The sequence below is a fragment of the Bos indicus genome, chromosome 11 (genome assembly GCF_029378745.1).
Source record: "Bos indicus isolate NIAB-ARS_2022 breed Sahiwal x Tharparkar chromosome 11, NIAB-ARS_B.indTharparkar_mat_pri_1.0, whole genome shotgun sequence".
NCBI classification, from domain to species: Eukaryota; Metazoa; Chordata; class Mammalia; order Artiodactyla; family Bovidae; genus Bos; species Bos indicus.
In genome coordinates this window covers 98792854-98815262 of record NC_091770.1, presented here as the reverse complement: position 1 = coordinate 98815262, position 22409 = coordinate 98792854, and the positions used below count along the sequence as shown (strand labels likewise).

The following is a 22409-nucleotide window of genomic DNA, read 5'->3' as shown; positions in this document are numbered from 1 at the left end:
TTCTAGCTGGGGCTTAAGAATGTAGCTTGCATCTCAGTCTTTGGGACTGCCTCGACACATCAAGGACTGAAAAGGCTGGTCCCTCAATGGAATGAGACTTTGGATAACAAAGAACAAAACACGTAGATAAGAAAGAAATCAAAGACAGAAGACAGCATCCAGTCATGAGAAACTAAGTCTGCATACCTCACCCTAAAGAGCCTTGTTTTCCCTTAATACTTTGGCATTGGAATTGTCAAAACAAAACAGAGAAAAACTAATTATGGCCCCAAACCCAACGCATGGCACCCAAACAAGTCAAACAAAGAATCTGAGGACTCCTGCTTCATAGTCAGTTACACAGCCAGGGTCACCGACCAACAGGTAGCACACTGTGAGGTCATTCCTCACAGCCAGACCTTTAACAGGCTTGCTGACCAGACCTCAGTAAACCCTCCTGGGGCAAGGCCCTGAGATCCAGAGAGAGCTTCCTGACACAGAAGCTGACGGTGTCTGTGACTGATCCCACTCATCTTTGTGTCCTAATCCCTAAGTTCACCAATATGTTCTTCTCTCCAGTGATCACTCTTCCTCACAGTCTACCTGCATCCTTGTTTGTTCTGTAAGGAGAACATTAACTTCCTCACCGAGTGCACACATGCTTGTTTACAGGCATACTGAGTCTTTGTATCACAAAGGCAGGCTACGGGGAGCTCCATTAGGGTACTTCACAAATTCCTTTAAGAAACTAGGAGAATCTATCTCCTCAGGAACCCAAACATACAGGTAAGCATTAACCCACACCCATCCACCAGCCAGCCAGAGGCAGGCCATCACGCCAGCAGGGCCCCAACTCACCCGGATGGTTTCGGATGCGAAGTGCCCTTCTGAGATCATCAGGTTACCAGTCTCATCCAGCTTCACGATGGCGCCCGAGTTGGCCTGCACCTCAGCTTCGAAGGCTTGATGCTTCTGCAGCTTGCCCTGCCGGGGGATCGTGAAGTGAGCGGCACGCCCTTCTGCTCCCCACCGCGCAACCCCCGCCCAGATTATTCCTCCCCGCCTGCATCCCACTGCCTCTCATGATGGACCCTCACGCAGCATCCCACCCATCCCCTACCACCTCAATTACACAAAATTACGCCTGCGTCTACACCTGCCCCCTGAAGCCTGGCACCGAGGACCGCAACTTGGCAGACAGCAAGATGCTACAGAATATCCTCATTTGCTTCTCTATCAGGAAACTAGCCTTTATGGACATCCGATCCCTCTCAGAAGTACAGAACCATACTGAGAGCTTTTTCTTGGCAGGTACTGTTTATCCTGTACTAAGCCACTCACATTCATTCATTACATGACACTTTTTTTAGCTTGTTTTAGAAGCCATACTCTTTGACTGACTTGATTCACTACATTCCATTTCTCAGTACCTCTGTATAATCACATGCAGAGCTGGGCAGGGCCTGCCCCTTCACCAGCATTCATCATTTTCTCTTCTCAGATGACTCTGGCATAATAAAAGAACCACGGGCACAACCACTGTGCCAGTTACTAAAAAGAAGTCTCTCAACAAAATGAACGAGAAGAAAGGCTTTGTCTTTTTTTTAAAAAAACAGCTTTATAAACTTGCACCAGCAACAACACTGTGAGTTAGCATACCTGTCTCAAAAACACATACTCCAAGAGATCAACCCAGATCTTTCCTGAAAAAAACTGAAGGATCACCAATGGTTGCCAAGCAGTGGACTGAGAACCATCAGCTTAAAGCATCCCCACAAGAGAATTAGAACCTGCAGGACTCCACATTCGTGCTCGCTGATACGATCACTAAGGGCTTTTCAGGATCGTGAGTCAGTCCTTCCTGATGTCTGGCCTACATTCTCCCTGCCACTCAATCTCTCAAGGTTATAACTCAGTACCTATCTTTGTACAAATTTTGAGTAATGACATTTGAGCTCGCATCTCAGACGTACCTGCAGGTTGGTTGGGTCTTTGTAATTCTCATCTGAGGCAATCTGAAGCTTCTCCTGAATCCATTTCTCCAGCTCCTCAGCATCTCTTTGGAAAAACTGGAATCGGTAGGAGTCTTCAAGCTTCTGGCGCCTCAGGGTCGAGAGCTCCTTGAAGCGGTGGTATCTGTCCAGGACCTGCTGCCGCCTCTCCTGGATGTCCTCTGCTGTCTCCAGCACTTTGACCCCGCTTGGGTCCATTTTCTGAAAAGGCAGCAAGCCCTGAGTTAAGTGCAAGACACCAAAATAGACTGAATGGAGATTTAATGGAATTAGCCTCTTGGAAGGAAATAAAGAATTCTGAGGGCCTGAGCAGATAAATGAACTGCAGGCCGTCACTTCTCAGGATTTAACGGTGAAGCCCAGACCCCATGCTTCGTAAAGAACAGCTGCCCACGTGGGTCCTTCATAGGACACCTCACCAGCACTGCAGAGAGACCCGGTGAGAGACGTGAAGGAAAGAACTATGATCTGTGCTGTCAATTCTACAGAGCTTTGAGAATTCAAAAAAACACCAACTTTGGAGCTCAAAGAATTACTGAGAAATTCACTCAAAAATCCTTTCATCTGGCCTGTGCATTTCATTGTGTGGAGATTAGAGAACATTTACTCTTAACTCAGCTTTTCCATCTTTCTCCATCTCAGCCTGTTACTCAGTGAAGAAAAGGGAAATGATTATAAAGTAACAGTCTTTTTTCGGTGTTAAAAAATAAAACAGTAAGTCCCCTTAAAAAAATAAAGTGAGTCTTTAACATCATAAAGCAATAGAATTTACCTAAAGTAGTGGATTTCTCAGTTACCGCAATAAAAATCAATCCTACAAGTCTTCACAGGGGTGCCAAGAGCCTGGGCAACGAATGGGCTTTACTTCCTCTGAGTGCACAAAATTAAAAATCACAGTGTATATTAAAAACAAGAAAGATGAAAAATTTGTCCTACCTGACTCTTATCTGCTCCAGTTAACCACAAACTCAGGCCAATTGAGTAGGTGGTACTTCCCCACAGCACTCAATCCACCTCAACTTTAAACTCGGATTTTCAGACAGTTTCACCAAACTTTAACGTCAAAAAGAAAACCTGACCTATTTGTGCCAGAAAGCAGTACTTGCTCATCTCAGAAATAAGCCATTTTATCCTCTAACCAAGGAAGGATGCCCAGAAGGAAACAGGTGCAGACTAACAATGAGCAAGTATGCGTGTCAGTAACACGTGACCTCGTCTGAGCGGCCTTCCCGCCCTGAGCCCAATTTCCTAGAACGACTAAAAATGCCAGATGATACTGAGATGGTCCCAAGACCCTTCTAACTTTATATTCTACAGAGAAGAGTCTGTAACTTGGTGTTTAAAAAAAAAAAAAAGACCAGATAAGCTTTATGGTCTCTCCAGTTGTTTTTGCATAATTTACACAAGACAGAAAAATTGTGCTGCCTGAGAAACATTTGAGAGCTCTTCCCATGATCTGTTCGCCTCGCCCAGCCAACAGGAAAGGATTAGTGGGTCAAGGATTGGGTATGGAGGCCCCTGTGCGCTTCCACTCCCTGCCCCCATCGGCTGGGAGCTAAACAGCACTGTTGAGTTCCGGGCAGTTTCCAGCTCTTGAGAGATTAAAGCAGCTTCAAGAGGTTTCGAGAAAAGCACGGGCATGCACCCAGCAAACTCTGAGGACTATCTTTTTATGAGGAGACCTGTCTTCTGAGGGAAAAGAATACGACGGCACTTCAGCCTTATCACCCACCATTCCTCCCAAGTTCCTCTCCACAGAGCAACCAGTTATTTTTGTTGTTATTTTCCTACCACAAAGTCCAATTTATTTATTTGTTTGACTGTGAAGAGAAACAGATTCTTTGCCACGTCATTTCCACGTTTTGAAACCTTTCCTGGCTCCGTCTCAGAGAGGAAAGAACCCATCTTAAACTTTAGCTGGACCTTCCAACCTGGCCCAACACACCTGACTGGCAGGTCTCACCCATGGCCCCCGCCCTCCCTCTTGGCACAGAGAAATACCCTCCTCCCAAACACATTATCCTCTCTAAAGACTCCAGGCTGGTTGCTCAGGCTTCCTTTGCCAGAATGTTCTGTCTTTCCTCTGTCCAGATAACTCCCCTTCAGGTCAATACGAGCTGAAATGAGCAACTGCAGGATCTCACCTCCTTACGAAGCTGCACTCGCTTCTTCCCTCCCTCCTTCTCAGATTTAATCACACTTCTCTGTAGATTTACACGGCACTTACATATACTTCCCGCAGTATAATTAAGACTGAGCAACGCAATATCTGTTGTGTCCTGATTCCTAGCAGACAGAGGTCATGAACAAATGTTTGCTAAGTGCTCCTGGAGCAGCAGCCCCAAGTTCACTGGTGAAGGTAAAGAGAGAGCTCAGTAGTCCACCTGGGTTTCATTTTCCATATTGTTCAGGTTAACAGCTAAATTCTGTGACTGAATGAACTGCTAGAATGTGCTGACTGAAGCTACACCACGGGGTGTCAACCTAATGACCAGACCTGAATGACTGAGCTGGGGCGGCCCACACCCAGGACAGCTGCACTCTTCACCTTGGCGGGGTGGGACCTTAGGAAATCTGGTGCGAGAAGGCAGTTTTGAGCATCTGGTTGCTGGTGGGAGGGGATGGGGGAAGGGAGAGTTAGGGAGTTTGGGATGGACGTGTACACTGTGCTGTGCTTAAAATGGATAACCAACAAGGACCTGCTGTATGGTAAGGGAACTCTGCTCAACGTAATGTGGCAGCCTGGACGGGAGGGGGCTTGGGGGAGAATGGACACGTGTATGGCTGAGTCCCTTCACTGTTCACCTGAAACTATCCCATTGTTAACTGGCTATACCCCAGTACAAAATAAAGTTTAATGAAAAAAAATTTTTTTTTAAAGGCACAGTTCTGTATCATGAATAGATAGCTCGTGTCTGAAACAGTAGTTTCTATTCTGAAAACACGCTTCAAGAGTCCTTCATACCAAAAACTGAGGGTGGTCTGGGCAAACTAAACATCTGTTCAGAGCAGGGTGGTGCTCGCTCACGCTGCAGCCCTAGATCATCAGCTTCTTTGGGAGAAGGCTGACTTCGACAGGGATCTTGACAAGAATCACTACCGTGTCCGACACATTTACTAGAATGTAAACACTTCACTCATTCACCTGTGTTTTCTGCTCCAGGCAGATCCTGCATCAGACTCCCTCATCAACCCTGGGTGGGTCCACTTCCCTGAGCAGAAAACTCCCTCTCAAATGTTCTCCATCGCCCCTCCCCCAATCTGATCAGTTAATACCATTCAACCCCTCCAAGCCTCAGGCAGCTTGTCCTCTCTGCAGTCCTGAAGCAGACACCCTCACTCCCTCTCTCCCTCTTAGAGCATCACCATGTCCCATTCTGCCATGTGATTACTGTTTTCCCCCTGTGTTTTGGTAAGTTCTCTAGGGAATTCCCTGGTGGCTCAGATGGTAAAGAATACGCCTGCAGTGCCGGAGACCTGGGTTCGATCCCTGGGTTGGGAAGATCCCCTGGAGGAGGGCATGGCAACCCACTATAGCATTCTTGCCTGGAGAATCCCCATGGACAGAGGAGCCCAGCAGGCTGCAGCCCACGGGGTCACAAAGAATTGGACATGACTGAGTGACTGGGGAATTTAGAGTTCCTAAGGAACTATTAAAAAAAAAGACCTTATCTTACTCTCTGACCACAGAACTTGGCACCTATTTAGACAGTCAATTACACACTGAATTTGGAAATAAAGAAGCTGCTGTCACTTCATTATTAAGTGATCAGGAGAAAGAAGGTCATCTAATAAGCAAGTGGTGGAGCTAGGGTGACCCAGGATGCTCTGGTTCCCAGAACAGCATGCTAGAAACAGGGATTCTAACATGATCGGAGCTGATGCCATTACTTTTTAATTTCTTTTACTACCGCTTATCTTGTCCATCACCACCTGAGGGGAGGAAAAAGGAAGGAGGATATATGAATTATTTTATAAAAAATCAAAATTACTTTTTTTGAGATTGAGCCTTTCCTTTAAAAGTTTTTTTTTTTTTTTTTTTTTTTTAATGTGGGCCAGTTTTAATGTCTTTACTGAATTTGTTACAAAATTGCCTCTGTTTTATGCTTTGCTTTTTTTGGGCCATGAGGTATGTGGGATCCTAGCTCCCTGGCCAGGGATTAACCTACACCCCCTGTACTAGACGGTGAAATCTTAACCACTGGACTGCCAGCAAAGTCTCAAGATTCAGTCTTTAAGTTTCCAAGGCATGTACAGGTAGTTACGCCTGTGACTACAGCTCCCCTGCGGGTGCCTTTCTGCAAGATGCCCAGTCTCTGGTGTCTGTCCTGCCACCCCTTATCAGAGGATTCACTGCACTTCCCTTAGCTGTCATGGAAATCTCTGCTCACATTTGAAAGCAGCCCTTTACGATGAATAAAAGAATGCCCAACATAATACTGCAAAGGGTCCCCCTGAGCAAGCCCCCCTGCGTGGGTTCCACTTGCCCATCTGACCCTACCAATCCAGGGAGACAGTCCAGCGAGGCCCTGCTAAAATTAACCAACCTAAAAGGCCCTCTTTGTCACCCCAGTGAAGTAGAACAAGTCAATTCTATACCAAGTGCTCTGGGCAGGCAAGAATGGACTTTTCTTTCCTGCAGTAGATCAGCTGATGGCAGGAGGTGGGAGCTCTGCCAAGTCTCCAGGCAGCCGGGCATCTGCAAGCCAGCCGAGCTCGCCCTCTGCTGTAATCACACCAGACACCAAAGACAGGTTCGAGGCAGCTCCTGCTACCCCTTTGCCTGACAGGGAGCTGTCCCCATACAAGTTCCAGTTTCTCTGGCTCCTAAGAGGGCCATTTCCACAGACTACATTGAACACCAGAACAAATTTCCTATCGACAACAAACTATTGCCACTCAAAGGCACTACGACCTCTGGCCCAAAACTCTGCGAGTTGGTGGAATTTTCTGCCGTCTGCCAGCGTGCTGCACACACTGCAAGGACTCCGCCCCCAGCCAGAAATTCGCAGCTGACTGATAAGATGACTCCACAGAGAAAGCTCTGAGCTGTTCCCAGCCTTAATGGGATTAACACCTTTTGAAAGCTAGAAAGGAAGACTTTGGGAAATGTGCCATTAAAACACACACACACACACACACACAAACCAATCTCCAACCATACAGACCTACCTACAGACTCCACTAACTGCCTAAAAACTGCACAGGAGCCAAATTCCAGGACAGTGATCAACCGACTGCTTATCTCAAAGCACCAGAAGGACTCTGATTTTGTCAATCAGGTCTACGTTTGCGGAGAATGAAGGAGGGGAAGTGAACGGCTGGATGTATTCTCTGTGTAAGGACAGCTTCCTATTTAAGGTAACTGAAAGAAAAAAGGTCAGATTTTGGCAACTAATTATTAGAGAAGACTGGCTATTTTTAAATGCTGCAATGCAGCAAGAGTGTTAGCTGCATCATTCAGCAAGTAATGTGAATTGAGCACAGGGGATAACACAGGAATTACAACTATGTCCTCTATTATAATAAATCAAAAAGACTTGTCAGCATTCGTACAACACTGCTAGATCTCTGGGAAGAAAGTGGGTGTCTAAAGATGTGAACCTTGGCTAGAAAGTTCTAGTTCAATTTAAAGCCATGCATGAGAAGGATTTCTCATAACCAACACCAACTTAATACACATTATCAACTGGAAACGATCCCTACGAAAGAAGCTGGCCATTAATTCCTATCTTTGTCTTCCTGATGATCACCCACAGACAGCTATTTGAGGCACTCCTTGGTACCTAGGGAATTCTGTAAAGCCTTATCCTAATCCACAGAGGCTACAAAACCATGGTGTGAGGGGAGGGGTCTGTCCCTGGAGAGTGAAGAGAAGGAGTGGGAGGGAACGATACTGTTAAGCAACGGAAAAGACTGCAGAGACTTTCAAACCAAAGGTCAAATGCTTTGAACCCTGCACACCGGGTACCTGCAGTGAAACAGCAGCTTAGGACACCTTCACTCGATCTCAGAGAGTGGAAGAATCCAGTCAGGAGAGTTTCTCTATGGAACCTCAGAAGAGAATACAATTGTGTCCAAGGCCAGAGGAGTCACTATTTGGAAACAGGGTGGGGACTGCAGACATCTTAGTGAACTGAACATCTTAGCCAGTTGAGCTTGCCGTGAGGACAGGGGCGTTTGGAGCACTGCAGAATGAATTCAGAGCCCAGGCAGGACACCAGATACACTGTTGTTGTTTTTTTTTTTTGCACAGGCAAAGGGGTTTTTGGGACTAACAGAATGAGGAGAGCATTTGGCTCTACAGAAAAATTCATAAACATCACCCAGGGCAAAAGGTCAGAGGAAGCATCCATCGGTTTTGTGTTTGTTGCTTAGTCAGAGCCCAAAGGTGCAGAACCAACAATGCCCTTTCTCCCTGGCTTAGAAAGCCAGCACATTTCCAAAGCAGGAGAACGACATCCATGGATGTGGAAGAGCTCCCCCAGAACAAAGCACCAAAGAATTAATTAGTGCCAGCACCCATAAAATCTGATGCTAATTGATTCTCAGATTAAGTGAACTGACTCAAAACCAGCTCAGCTACAGATTTTAGTGGTAGGCCTGAGGGTAAGCAGAGAGGTAACTAGTACATAACTTAATTTCAACCATGGGAAAGCCAGAAATATTTTTGCTTAAACCACATTCCAATCAGGATTGTAGATGTGCACGTCAGCCTTCAGCTTGGTTAATTCAGTTGAACCTGTTAGAAGGATTCTGCAGAGGTGAGCAGGGATTCAGCTTAAAGCAGCAAAAGATTCATTCATACTGCACTGCATCAAAATCCAGAAACATGGTTGAGAAAACTTACTCCTGAATGCCTCAAACACTACCTTGCTGCTACTTACCTTTTATAACCTGTAAAATTCAGATGAGAGGTATTTAAGTGCAAAATATTGTTACTGAAATTCAAAATAGGAAAAAGGTATCATGTGCCCATTTTTATAAACCTTGCTTAATTATCCAGTCTGATTTATAAAAGGGCTTGCCTTGGATTTATCACCCATAATCACAGGAAATTTGCAGAGTTTAGGGTTCTGCTTATGAGATATCAAGACACTAATTTTAAGCACTTTTCTTTTGGAAAAAGGTCCAATTTAGCAAACACTCAAATACTGTACGTGTATAAAAACATAGTGAGTTTTTTAAACATGATAATGCAAGCTCCATTTCATTGTAAGAACTGTGGCGAAAAAAGTAAGTCAATGGAAACAGGGAACAAACCCAAGTTTACAATATTTGTCAAACTGAAAAACACTATTTTTACATGTTTTCAGATTATACTTTCTAAATATCTAAGGTAATGTGTTTAGTCCCTTGGTTCTTAAGAACCAAGTAACCATAATTAAAATTAAAAAAATTAGCAAACACTACATGCAAACACCAGTAGAGTGGTAAGAAATTAATATATTCATGCCTTAATAAGAGGAAGGTAAAAAAACAAAAAGCTTTGCAAATTTGAGAATAAATCTACTAAGACTTTTGTTCAAGTAACAGCAGAGAAAAAAAACAAAAGCCCATATCCTATGCAATGTGCTTAACAGAAAGGTCATGCAGGCAGGGATTTTTTCCACCCCCTCTCTTAGGATCATTCAACCTCTGCGACATATGGTCTTCACTGCAAGCCAGGCCAAACCGAAAAAGTAACACATCTCCTGCATGCTGCTCAAATACCTGGACTCTGCGTTTACGAAACGATGACAGCATGATGGAAGAATGTGGTGTCTAAAGAGGGAGCAGGGAGAGCAAGATAACAAGCTTCTAAGGGCAAACTGAACACAGTGATTTCAAAACGAAGAACACAGATCCTGAAAGATACATGAATACAGGTACAAATCAAATTTCAGATATTCTCCCAGCGCCCTTTTCATTCTACAGAGCTTGTAAATCCCACTAGGGACTTAAAAACCCTAAAACTCACTAGGGGCTTAAAAACCCTTAAAAACCCTGAGAAAGAACCAAGGTTCCCTGGTATTAGCAGAGGTGCTGCCTTGGCCAAGTCATACCCTCTTCTGGGTCTCAGTCTCCCCCCTTTTCAAATAATCCTGAATATACTTTTTAACACTAGACATGCCCTCCTGCCCAACCCACATCCCGATAAATGAGCTAGGACTGCCAGTATTAGATGATTTCTGTCTTCCTTTCCATTCAGTCATAAAACAGTATAACTTTGTGAAATCATCAGAAACGAGAAAGAACTCAAGCTACAGAAATCTAACCTGGGCCTAGTTTACTGGGACACTTCCTTCACAAAACACTATTTCCTGTTCAAAGCCCCTTTGAAAGGAACATGCAAAAGAGGTACAAGTGCAGCTGTTCGGGTCCACTGGCCCCAAGTGCTCACTCTGCATGCCTCCCCTGCATTCCTGGAGTCAGCATTTGCCATCAGGATGCTGCATTCTGCTACCTACTCTGACCACAGCTGATGGACCGCAGCAGACCCGGCGCATGACTAGCAGAGTCCTCGCATAGCCCACGAAGGACAGATTACAAGGCCGGCCTCGCGCCCACTGTCCTTAGCGCAGGTTCAGCGATGCCAGGACTGTGGACTATTCCTGACACCCACTTCTCAGCACCTGCAGTCGGCAGCCCCCACAGGGAAGAAGGCAGGTAAAGGAAGAGCAGAGGAAATTCTAGCCCAGGGAACCCAAAGATATACTTAAAAACCAGCCCTCCCCATCTAAACTTGCTCATCAGATTGCCTGACAAGCTCATATTCGGAGCCTGTGACGTATCAGGTTTCTCTAATTATAAGATTACCACAAACACCCTGCCAAAGACCAAAAACATATCAAAGAATGTTACCCAGCTGATGGTTTACTGCAGGCCTGCCTCACACCTGTCCAGCAGAGAGCGAATCCACTGGCTCTCCATCTAGATCCCTGGATAACAGCTAACACACTTTGAGGGTCCCTGGGAGTAATATTGGCCCAGTTACTAAAAAAGGCTTATAGCTAATTTCCTGCAGAGGCCTTTCCTGCAGCACATTTTTATTTTCCTGCTGCACATTTCTAAAACTTGGACTTCAATCTGACCTTTCAAAAAGCTGACATTAGCTGCAAACAAAAGGGAAAATACATGACTAGTTTGATGAGCTGGAACCTTGGCTCCATGGTTTCATACAGCTGAGTGCTCCCACTGCTGTTCTTCAGATTTTCTGTTTCCTGGCTGCAGACACCCCCACCCTTCCATCTTTGATATTCTGTTTTAGTTAAGTCCAATTGCTATGACGACGCCATTTCTCAACACATTATGAAAATATTTCATATGCTCTCTCTTCTCTTCTTCCATGACAGCCATCATGGTAAGTTCTTCTAAAATAACATGAGGAAGACAGAACAAAGGGCCTACGTAGTTTAGGATCTATTATATAAAAGAGATTTGACAAGGTGTTGCACCATCTCAACCCAGCTTTCTGAGCCATTTAATTTAAAACACATTCAACCCTTAACTTTAACAAGCCCTTTGTTTAAAATACATTCTATCCCAGTACATCAAAGAGACTTTTCAAAGCAATTTTCTTTGGGAAGCGTCTAAACCAAATTCGCAGGAACGTCTTTCAAACAAAAGGCTGCTCTGTCATTCAACACCGGCAAGGCTGCAGAATTTTATACAAATAATATTATGTCCTCGACTCAAAAGACTTGGTCTCTCGGCAAGAGGCGGGGGGGAGAACTCTTAAAGCTTTTAAATTATTTGATTTGGGTCTCATACAAAGTCAAGCGCCGCATTTTCCTGCTATCTACACGCCAATCACAGTTGGGGAAGGAAGATATGTTTATTACAGGAAAGAAAAGGAGATGGCCAGTCCTGGACTCTTCGGTGTCCACAGAAGGCCAAAGAACGGCCACAGAGGATGAAACTAAGGTCAAAGAGCCCTTTACTCCCAGCTTTTCCTCCTTCCAGGGCTGGGTAAACATTGCTGGCGGAGAGCAGGGAAAAGGAGCTGCTGAAGTCGCTCCCCACCAAGGAAGGGACTGGGGGCGGTGGCGGGGGAGCGTTCTGACGGGAGGAGGATGGGAGAAACGAAACGATCGGGGCCACACAGCCCCCGCCCCACCTGCGGCTGCCGGATGGGGCCGGGCTGGGCAGCAGTCAGGCTTGCGGGGGTGGGGTGGGGTGGGGTGCGGGGGGGAGGGACTCGGCGGCCTCGCCGCCCCCTCCGCCCAGTCAATGACATTCCAGCGGCCGGCGCCCAGACTCGGCCCCGAGGCTCCTTCGCAGCCCACGCGCCGCCAGCCGGTCGCCGCCGGCTCGCTCGGCTCCCCGCCCCACTTGAGAGAGAGCTGCGAGGCCCGCCAGGCTCACCTGTCCGCGCGCCGGCCCCGCCCCGTCTCAAGGGCTGTCCGGCTCGCCCCCCAGCTGTCGGCCGCCCTCGGGCCCCGCTCCCTCCCCGGGTTCGCCCGCTCCCCTCTCTCACCGGCTCCTGGGGGTGAGGGCAGTGGGTGCGTCGGGCCGGGGGCGGGGGTGCTGGGGGAACTGACGGGGCTCGGCGGCCTCGGCTCCTCGCCGTTCCCTTCCGCAGCGGGTAGTGGCGGCGACGCGCGCGCCCCGCCCCTTTTATAGGCGGCCGCGCGCGTTCCTGCGGCGGGCGGGCGCGAGCGCGGGGGAAGCGCCCGGGCGCGGCGCGAGGGGCGGGGGGCGGGCAGCGCCGGCGGAGCAAAGGGGGCGGAGCTCCCGCCGGCTCGCCGCCCGATCACCGGCGGAAAGGGCCGAGCGCACCCGGACGGAGCCGAAGCGGCGATGCAGGGCGGTGGGAGGATGGGCAAGGAGCGCGCGCGCCATGGATGGGGGTTGGTGGTGCAGTGGAGGTCGCTGCCTCCGCCCAGGATGGTGGAGGTGCTCCAGCCGCACCGCCCTCCCCGCAGCTAGCATCCTCCAGACCTGCCCCTCCCCGCCCTGCAGAAAATCTTCTGCACCCCCATCCCTCCGCCCCTGGGAGCCCTTCCAGGACTGCAGTGAAGGGCGGGGCAGGGCCATTGCTGCAGTCGGCCTGGGGATGCTGCGCGCCCCATCCGGAAAAACACCCAGTCCCAAAGGGTGAGATCACCCGTGTGCTTCTCTTCTTCCTGTGCCCTTTCCCTAGGAGAAGACTTGTGCCCGGGACTCAAGTCAGCTTTCTCTCTGGTGAGGTTGGGGCAAGGATGCAGTTTAGGTCCGTCATTCTGAGATTTGAAGAGTTAATGACTGAATATTCTTATATCAAGAGCTTTCTGACAGTTCGCCAGTAGAATAGGATGCATTAGTTCTATTTACAAAGACATTAAGACTCCTCTTGCCACAATTGACTTTCCTTCATGTACCAGGCACTATGCTGAACATTTCAAGTGTGTTACCTTTTTAAAAAATCTTTTTGCAATAATTTTATGATTCAAGTATTATTTCCTCAAAAGAGCACTCTGATATGGAACCTGGGTCTCTTGCCCTGGGTCAGGCAGCTAGCAAGAGGAAAAGCAAGGATTTGAATCTGGGCGGTCAGAACCTTCTTAAACAGTGTGCTTTGCCATAGGAAAGGGAGGCATTGTGATAGTGGACGCTAGGATGCCGAAAAGAAAAAGAGAGGATTTGTGGAATTTCTGTTCCTTACAGTCTTAGCAGTTTAAGGGCCTGGCTCTGTAACTAGAAGCCCTCGATTAGGAAGCCCTTTCCCCACCCCCATTCCTGGCGACAGCTGGGCCTCAGCCATAGAGAGTAACACCCAGATCATTCCTGTGCAGTCAGGCAGACCAGGAGCTCTGCAACTCAGGAAGGCCTCCGCCTGCTGGTTACTAAGCAGCGTCCCCTTTAAATAAATATAAAGACAGTAGGCACCGCACCAGGACTTGGGCCCCGGGGCCCAACCCTGACCTCCTTGGTCCTCAGTAGTTTTGGCTTCTTCCCTGTAACTGGGATTTGCAATCAAGTTTCTAAGCTGCTCTGGCTTGAGCCCTGATCATGAAGAAAAACTCCCCTATTCCCTCACTCCCCCAGAGTGCAGAGAAAAGAAAAGGAGTGGCCACACCCCAAAAGCAGCTTTGCAGAATCTGGAGGAAAAACGTAGGAGGCCGTGAGGCATTTCCTGCAATCCTCCATGCAGAGAAAACAGGCCCCGGTAACTCCTCCCTGGGGTGTGCATTTCTGGGAACAGCTGATGGCGTCCAAGGCCTTTCCTCCAGTGGGTAGCAGCAAAATGTTTAATTGAGTATTCAAGTCTGGGTGCAAAATGGCTAACACAATCATGGCTCTCCAAAATTCCCAAGACCTCCTGCTCCAGCAAAGAACGAGTCTCAAGGCCATGGACAGAAGCTGTTTAAAAAAAAAAAAAAGGAAAGATTTTTCTTTTAAATCATTCTGGCTTCTTAGTGATAGCTGGGGTTGGCTGCATTTACCAGATGCAAAACAGATTTGAGACCTTCAGAGAGAGCTTGATACAGAAACGAAAATCTCTCTCGTTGATCCTTTGTCTGATCTGAGCCATGGCCAAAACCCAGTCTCTCCAGCCCTCTGCAGTGCCCACCCACTTGTCTGCCCTGGTCGACATCTGGCCCTAGCTCTGGAAACAAGAAGTTGAAAAAGCCCGTGTTCTATTGTCAGCCTCCCTCACCTCCCACCAGTTTCCCCACATGCCTAACACTCTGCTAGGTGTGGGGAGGGAGATGATAAAGCAGATACTGGCCCTCTTTGTTTTCTGAGAGACGCTCATTCAGAACAAAAATAAAAGAACAGCACAGCAGCTCTGTAACCAATCCAGTCATGTCCATCCCAGCCTCTTGAAAAGTCAGTGAGAGGAGAGTGGGGGATGACTGAATCCAAACTCCTTTTTCTTTCTTCTCTGTTTTCTTTTTGTTTTTTACTGCAATGCACAACTTGTGGGTTCTCAGTTCCACAACCAGGGACCAGGGATTGACCCCAGGCCACAGTGGTGAAAGCCCAGAATCCTAACCAGTTCGCCACCGGGGCACTCCTCCAAGCTCCTTTTTCTATTCTAGCAGTTTTAGGAAGCTTTGATATGTGCCCTTTTGATGCTTTTGAACTGTAGTGTTGGAGAAGACTCTTGAGAGTCTGTCGGACTGCAAGGAGATCCAACCAGTCCATCCTAAAGGAAATCAGTCCTGAACATTCACTGGAAGGACTGATGCTGAAGCTGAAACTCCAATCCTTTGGCCACCTCATTCAAAGAGCTGACTCATTTGAAAAGACCCTGATGCTGGGAAAGATTGAAGGTGGGAGGAGAAGGGGACAACAGAGGAGGAGATGGTTGGATGGCATCACTGACTCCATGGACGTGAGTTTGAGCAAGCTCTGGGAGTTGGTGATGGACAGGGAAGCCTGGCAGATGGGGTCACAAAGAGTTGGACATGACTAAGCGACTGAACTGACTGAACTGATATGTGCCCTTAGGCGTTTACGTAGTCTCAAAACCTTTTCATGTCATTCAAGAGGTCAACTATTGGGAAACACACTAACTGTAATGATTTTTTTTAAGATAATTTTATTTTAGGGGCTTCCCTGGAGGCTCAGTGGTAGAGAATCCGCCTGCCAATGCAGGAGACAGGTTCCATACCCTGATCAGATCTCACATGCCATGGAGCAGCTAAGCCAGTGGGCCACAACTTTTGAGCCTGTGTGCTAGAGCCCAGGAGCCACAACTAATGAACTCACCACGTGCCGCAACTACTGAAGCTCGTGTGCCCCAAAGCCTGTGCTCCACACAAAGAGAGGTCTGCAAAGGGAAGCCCACACACTGCAACCAGAGAGTAGCCCCTGTTCGCCACAACTAGAGAAAAGCCTGCACAGCAACAAAAACCCAGCATTTAACTGTGGCTCCCAGGCTCTAGCACAGGGGCCTTCTCTGGTAGCTCAGCTGGTAAAGAATCTGCCTACAATGCAGGAGTTCAGTTCAGTCAGTCACTCGGTCGTGTCCAGCTCTTCGCGACCCCATGGACTGCAGCACACCAGGCCTCCCTGTCCATCACCAACTCCCAGAGCCTACTCAAACTCGTGTCCATCACGTCGGTGATGCCATCCAACCATTTCATCCTCTGTCGTCCCCTTCTCCTCCCACCTTCAATCTTTCCCAGCATCAGGGTCTTTTCCAATGAGTCGGTTTTATGCATCAGGTGGCCAAAGATTGGAGTTTCAGCTTCAGCATCAGTCCTTTCAATGAATAGTCAGGACTGATTTCCTTTAAGATGGACTGGTTGGATCTCCTTGCAGTCCAAGGGACTCTCAAGAGTCTTTTCCAACACCACAGTTCAAAAGCATCAATTCTTTGACGCTCAGGTTTCTTTATAGTTCAACTCTCACATCCATACATGACTACTGGAAAAACCATAGCTTTGACTAGATGGACCTTTGTTGGCAAAGTAATGTCTCTGGTTTTTTAATATGCTGTCTAGGTTGGTCATAGCTTTTCTTCCAAGGAGCAAGTGTCTTTTAATTTCATGGCTGCAGTCACCATCTGCAGTGATTTTGGAGCCCCCCAAAATAAAGTCTCTCACTGTTTCCACTGTTTCCCCATCTATTTGCCACGAAGTGATGGGACTGGATGCCATGATCTTAGTTTTCTGAATGTTGAGCTGTAAGCCAACTTTTTCACTCTCCTCTTTCACTTTCATCAAGAGACTCTTTAGTTCTTTGCTTTCTGCCATAAAGGTGGTATCATCTGCATACCTGAGGTCATATGCAATGCAATGAACCGAGACCGCAATCCAAGGAGACCTCGGTTCAATTCCTGGGTCAGGAAGATCCTTTGGAGAAGGGATAGGCTACCTACTCCAGTATTCTTTGGGTTCCCTGGTGGCTCAGTTGGTAAAGAATCTGCGGGTTCTGGGTTCAGTCCCTGGGTTGGGACAATCCCCTGGAGAAGGGAACGACTACCCACTCGAATATTTTGGCCTGGAGAATTCCATGGACTGTATAGTCAATGGGGTCGCAAAGAGTCGGACACAACTGAGTGACTTTCACTTTCACTTTGACCCAGGCTCTAGAGCACAGACCCAATAGCTGGGGTGCACAGTGGGGTGCACTTGGTTGCTCCGCAGCATGTGGGATCTTCCTGGATCAGGGATAGAGCCCTTGTCTCCTGCATTGGCAGGTGGATTCTGTACCACTGAGCCACCAGGGAAGCCTGTAATGACAGACATTTTCACTTGCTTTGGCCATGCAAGTTACCTGCCCATGTTCCCTGGGGAATCTCTCTCTCTCTCTCTCTCTCTCTCTCTCTCTCTCTAACACACACACACACACACACACACGGGAAAGTTAACAGGCAAGCACTACTCTTTTTCCCCCCAAGAAGGGAACTGAGTGGAAAGTCACACTGGCAAGTGGACTGTATTCTTCCCAGATGAGATTCTGCAGAGTCAGAGCTGGCAAGGAATAGCACAACTCTTCAAAACAGTGACTGGAAGGAAGAACCTTGAAGACGTTCTGCTAAGTGGAAGAAACCAGACACAAAAGGACAAATACTGTATGATCCCACTTACAGAACTCTGGAACAGTCGAATTCACAGAGACAGAGCAGGGGTCGCCAGAGCTGCGGGCAGGGGAGAATGGGGAGCAAGGGGCAGAGTGGCTTTTGCACGATGAGAAAGTTCTGGAGATGGATGGTGTTGATGGTTAACACAACAGTCTGAGTGTGCCTGATACCACAGAATTGTACACTTGAAAATGGATTACACCAAAAAAAAAAAAAAAAAAAAAGGTTTACACTGTAAATTTCATGTTAAATTTTGAACTGTTAATGTTACGTTATTCTATGATGACTTCCTCTTTAATTAGGGGCCAGATTAGAGAACAGGACTGACAGCTGCTGGGAGCATGGACTTGATAGGTTGGTTTGCTTAACAGGATGGTAGGAGGCGGCAGGGAGGTGAGCCCCTCCCTCTCTGGCACATATTGCTGATCCAGTTTGCTTATTTCTCATATGTACTCTAATGGGATTTTTTTTTTTTTTTTTTTACTTTTTGGCCATACTGCAAGTCATGTGGGATCTAGTTCCCTCACCAGGGATCGAACCTGTGCCCTCTGCATTAGAAATGCAGCCTTAACCACTAGGCCACCAAGGGAAGTCCCTCATGGGACCTTTTAAGTCCCATGAGTGTCTCTCTCCTTCCTTTTCATCCTAAACACACAGAATTCATTTCATAAACTATATGAAACCTTCTCAAAAATTCTAGTAGCTCCCACTGCCTATAGAATCACCCAGACTATTTTAATATTCTGGAGCCTCCACAGACATGTGCCAATGTACCTTTCCACAGCATAATTTCCTAATGTTCTTCTCCAGACCTGAGGTTAGCCACTTCTGAAACAAGTTATTTATTCTTCCAATGTCACACTTTTGCTCATAATTTCCCCTTTAAATTAGCATGTCCTTCTTTTCTGACACCCAGATTTCAAAGATAAACCTAGGACTTGTAATAGTACAATGCACTTCCATCTGCCTCTCACCCAGCTTCAGCCAACACCAACACCCTACCATTCTTATTTCATCTAGCACTTCAGCTAGCTTACCTTCAGCACAGCTAGCTGCCCAACTTTGTTGACTTCTGCTCTTTTTGAGGATCCTCCAGAAAAACTGCCTGGAGAAAGCTGCCCTGAATGAAATGGAGCTATCTTCAATGCCATTGTCACTTTTAGCTCAAATCGTCAAGCACTGCAAGGACATAAAACGTTCATTCTCCATTGAATTAAAACTCTACCCACCACGTCACCTATTTCAGTTTAAGAAGGAAGCATTTGCAAAATCTGGTTTAGACCCAACTTCCCATGGGTGGTATAGGTTGATGCCTTCACCCTCACCTTGGTATCACCATCCTGTTTTCAGGGTTGGATCTGTCACCTCATCAGAATTGTAGGCCTGATTTGGTGTTGGTGTTGGTGTTGTTTTTAAGGGGCGGGAGAGGATTATCTTTAACATTTTTTTTTAATGTATTTTTGGCTGTGCTGGGTTTTCGCTGCTGTGCATGGGCTTTCTCTGGTTGTGGGGAGTGAGGTACACGGGTTTCTCATTGTGGTGGCTTCTTTTGTTGTAGAGCAAGGCTCTAGGACCCACAGGCTTCAGTACTTGTGGCAGGTGGTCTCAGCAGTTGTGGCTGTTGGACTTTAATGTGCTCGGTTGCTCACTCATCTCTGACTCTTTACAACCCCATGGACTGTAGCCCGCCAGGTTCCTCTGTCTGTGGAATCTTCCAGGCAAGAATACTGGAGCAGGTTGCCATTTCCTACTCCAGGGGATCTTCCCTATCCAGGGATCAAACCCATGTCTCTTGCACTTCCTGCATTGGCAGGCAGATTCTTTACCACCAGGGGAACCCTGAGGATTATCTTTTAATTTTGAAATAATTTCAACTTTGTAGAAAAGTTACAATAATAGAAATCCCATACACTTTTCACCCAGATTTATCAATGTGTTATCATTCGATCACACTTGCTCTATTATTCTTACACATATTTGTAGATAAATATTTTCCACCTGAATTTACTTGAGAATAAATTGAGGACATCATGTCTACTTAGCCACAAGTACATTAAGAACAAGTACTTTCATTATTATAACCACAATACGATGAACAAAGTCTGGAAATTAACATTGACATAATACTATTATCTTTTTTTTTTTTCCTGCACTATGAGGCATGCAGGATCTTAGTTCCCTGACCAGGGATTGAACTTGCATTGAACCACTGCAGGGGAAGCATAGTCTGAACCACTGAACTGCCAGCTAGGTCTCAGCATAATACTGTTATCTAACATATAGACTCTATTCAAGCTTTGCCAATTGTCCCCATGTCCTGTACAAGACAAACACAAGAGCTTTTTCTGAACCAGGTTCCAATCCAGGATCATGTACTCTACTTAGTGTAAACATCCTGAAGAAGATAAAAGGAAAACATTTCTTGAATATATCATCTCTAGAGCCTGATGTTTAAAAAAATGGAGCCTGGTTGTAAACTAGATGAGGAATTCTTCTATAATGGGTGCTTCTGGGAGACGGTGGCTCTCATCTGCTTTCCGCAGATCCGCAGGAAACTGAATGAATGCACAGGGATTCATTTGGTGGCACAGAGAAAAGGGAAGTGAATGGCCAGGCCTGATAAGGCCCCTGTGTGAAGCTCTGTGGCTCTTTTGCTTTTCCTGGCAGAGGTAGAAGAGATCCACATCTAATCATGTCACTGCCTTCAGCATAGGAAGCTGGACAAGTGGGAGAAACCCGCAGTGCCGGGTGGGCAGTCTCCAGAACAGCTCCGTTCTTCTAACCAAGGCATGTTCTGGATTTCTCTGCCTTTGGAATTTTCAGTTTACCATCAAATTCACTTTAAAATGATGTAGGACAATGATAAGACAAAAATACGGGCACTCAGCCTAAGAAATGAGGTCAAACTTGAAAGGAAGCAAGCAGGCAGGTGAGTACTTGAATTTAAAAACAGAATGCAGTCCTGGGTGTTCTAACTCGGAGGAATCTGATGCAACTACCCACCAGAAGTTGCTGCTATCAGCCAGCAATCTTTACCTCTGGAGACAACACTATCAGCAAGCATCAAAAACCTGGCTGCCCTGATGCTCTCCTTTCTTGGTTTACCATCAAGAACCCAACAGGAATACCAAGCATCAAATGACACTTGCAAGGCTGTTAAACATGTCTACAGAAAGAAGATTCTAATACTGTAAGAGGTGTTTTCTACGGAGTGGTACAAATTTAAAGTGGAAAAGAACTTAAGAGATCATTTTGTCCAGTGACCTTTCATAATTTCATTTTTGGCAGAGCAAAACTTTGCTGTGTATAATCTTCCAAAGAACTCCAATATATATAGCACATAAAGCAAAAATGCTGTGGTGGAGAGAACCCCAGAGTTCCATGTGGGCCCATTAGTTCCACTAAAGACTGCAAATGTGAGTTGCTTAACTCCATTAAGAGGCACTGCTTACCTCCTGGTATTGATTTTCATTGTTAATAGGACAGTTTTCCAGCAGATGGCAGTAGAATCTTGAAGGAAAGTCTTAAAAATTTGCACAAAGCCTTCATATGCTCAGTCCTATTCCCTGTCAGTGGCTCCTAAGTTGTTCTGTCGTTATGCACAGAAAACTGCCAGTTGTCAAGCACAAGTAGAGAGGAAGTACAAGTGGCCATGAGATCCACATGCCCTGACACACAGGGAGGCTCTGCCCTAAGGCACTGCTATGAAGCACAGTTTGAAAACTACTCCTCTGCTGACTGGTCCCAATTCTTGTGCTTCGCAGGTAGGGATACTGAGGTTCAGAGAGGGTGAATGATCTACTCAAGGACACGGACATAACAGTGAACTGAGTCCAAGTCTCCCGACTCCTAGTATTCAGTCCATTGTGTCCACATCAAAAAATACTTCCCCATCTGCTGGATAAAACAGGGTCAGTTATTGGCATATAATTCCAAAAACAGAAAAAAAGCAGTTTTCCCAAGGTGAAGGTCAAGAAGACCAAAAAAAAAAAGGGGGGGGGGGGGACATACTACTCTATAGCCAGACTGAGATACCACCATGCCCCTAATGATTTACACAGCTCCAGGTACACAAAACTGATCATACTGAACCAACTAGATACAGCACCAGGCGTTTTTTAAAAACCAAGCTTTATTATTTATATTTTGGCACCATAGGCAGTAATTCACAGAATGGGTCGCTTCAAGCTGTTCAAGATTACCAGGGAACCCCCTCACAAACACACCCCCACATACAACATTTAGAACAGAGGAACAGATTCATGGCCGCCGCCTCTGCAGAATGAAGGAGTCTTTTCATAGAGCAAATCTCACTCTTATCTGAACAGCCAGACTCCGGATTTTTGTAGTGGCTTTAGTCAGGCAAATCTGTCGTCATCCATTGCTCAGAACACGTAAAGAATTATAAGGCCCTGATTCATTGCTTACAGATGCTCAGCTCAAGTACAATGCTGCAAGCCCCATCTCAGCCCATCTTAATTCAAACTGAGAAACAAAGTTTGGTTCGTGCATCCCGAGTCATCCAGGAACCAAATTCCAAAGTAAGAGGATAAATATTCCTTCGTGGTTCAGTATAACATGTTAACAGTCCTAACCCGACACTAAGCTATCTCTGATGCAACTTGGGACTTAGTCATGTCTACATCAGGCATTTCTTCTGAATTTATAAATACTTCACAAGCTGACTAAAGCAGAACCACCATAACCCAGGCCTGCATGTGAAGATTTGGGCCTCAACGATCAAGTGCTGCTTTACAAGGGACCTCGAGTCTTTGTTCATTCCAGAAATGCTGAAAAGGGGCAGCATGCAGGAAGGGGTTGGGTGTAGGAGACTGAAAGCAGTAGGTCGCTTCAGCTCAGAGTGAAACAGTCAAGGTATTAACCTAATTTCTGAAAGACACTTAAGAGAAAAAGGAAAC

The 22409-nt window shown here is 46.6% G+C and overlaps 1 protein-coding gene across 10 annotated transcripts in view; it reads right to left on the bottom strand.

The window, feature by feature from the left end:
• The window catches only part of SPTAN1 (spectrin alpha, non-erythrocytic 1), a 58330-nt gene extending 45745 nt beyond the window's left edge, over positions 1-12585 (bottom strand). For 9 of the 10 annotated variants that reach the window (XM_070799363.1, XM_019970958.2, XM_019970961.2 and 6 more), the window contains exons 1-3: positions 9705-9752; positions 1953-2192; positions 838-963 (exon numbers count right to left, since the gene is read on the bottom strand). In XM_070799363.1, the coding sequence (XP_070655464.1) occupies positions 838-963; positions 1953-2192; positions 9705-9737 (399 nt within the window). In that variant the 5' untranslated portion in view covers positions 9738-9752. Of the gene's footprint in view, positions 1-837; positions 964-1952; positions 2193-9704; positions 9753-12450 lie in introns of those variants that run through there. The other variant, XM_070799365.1, reaches the window with a different exon arrangement.
• Between the last annotated feature and the right edge of the window lie 9824 nt (positions 12586-22409).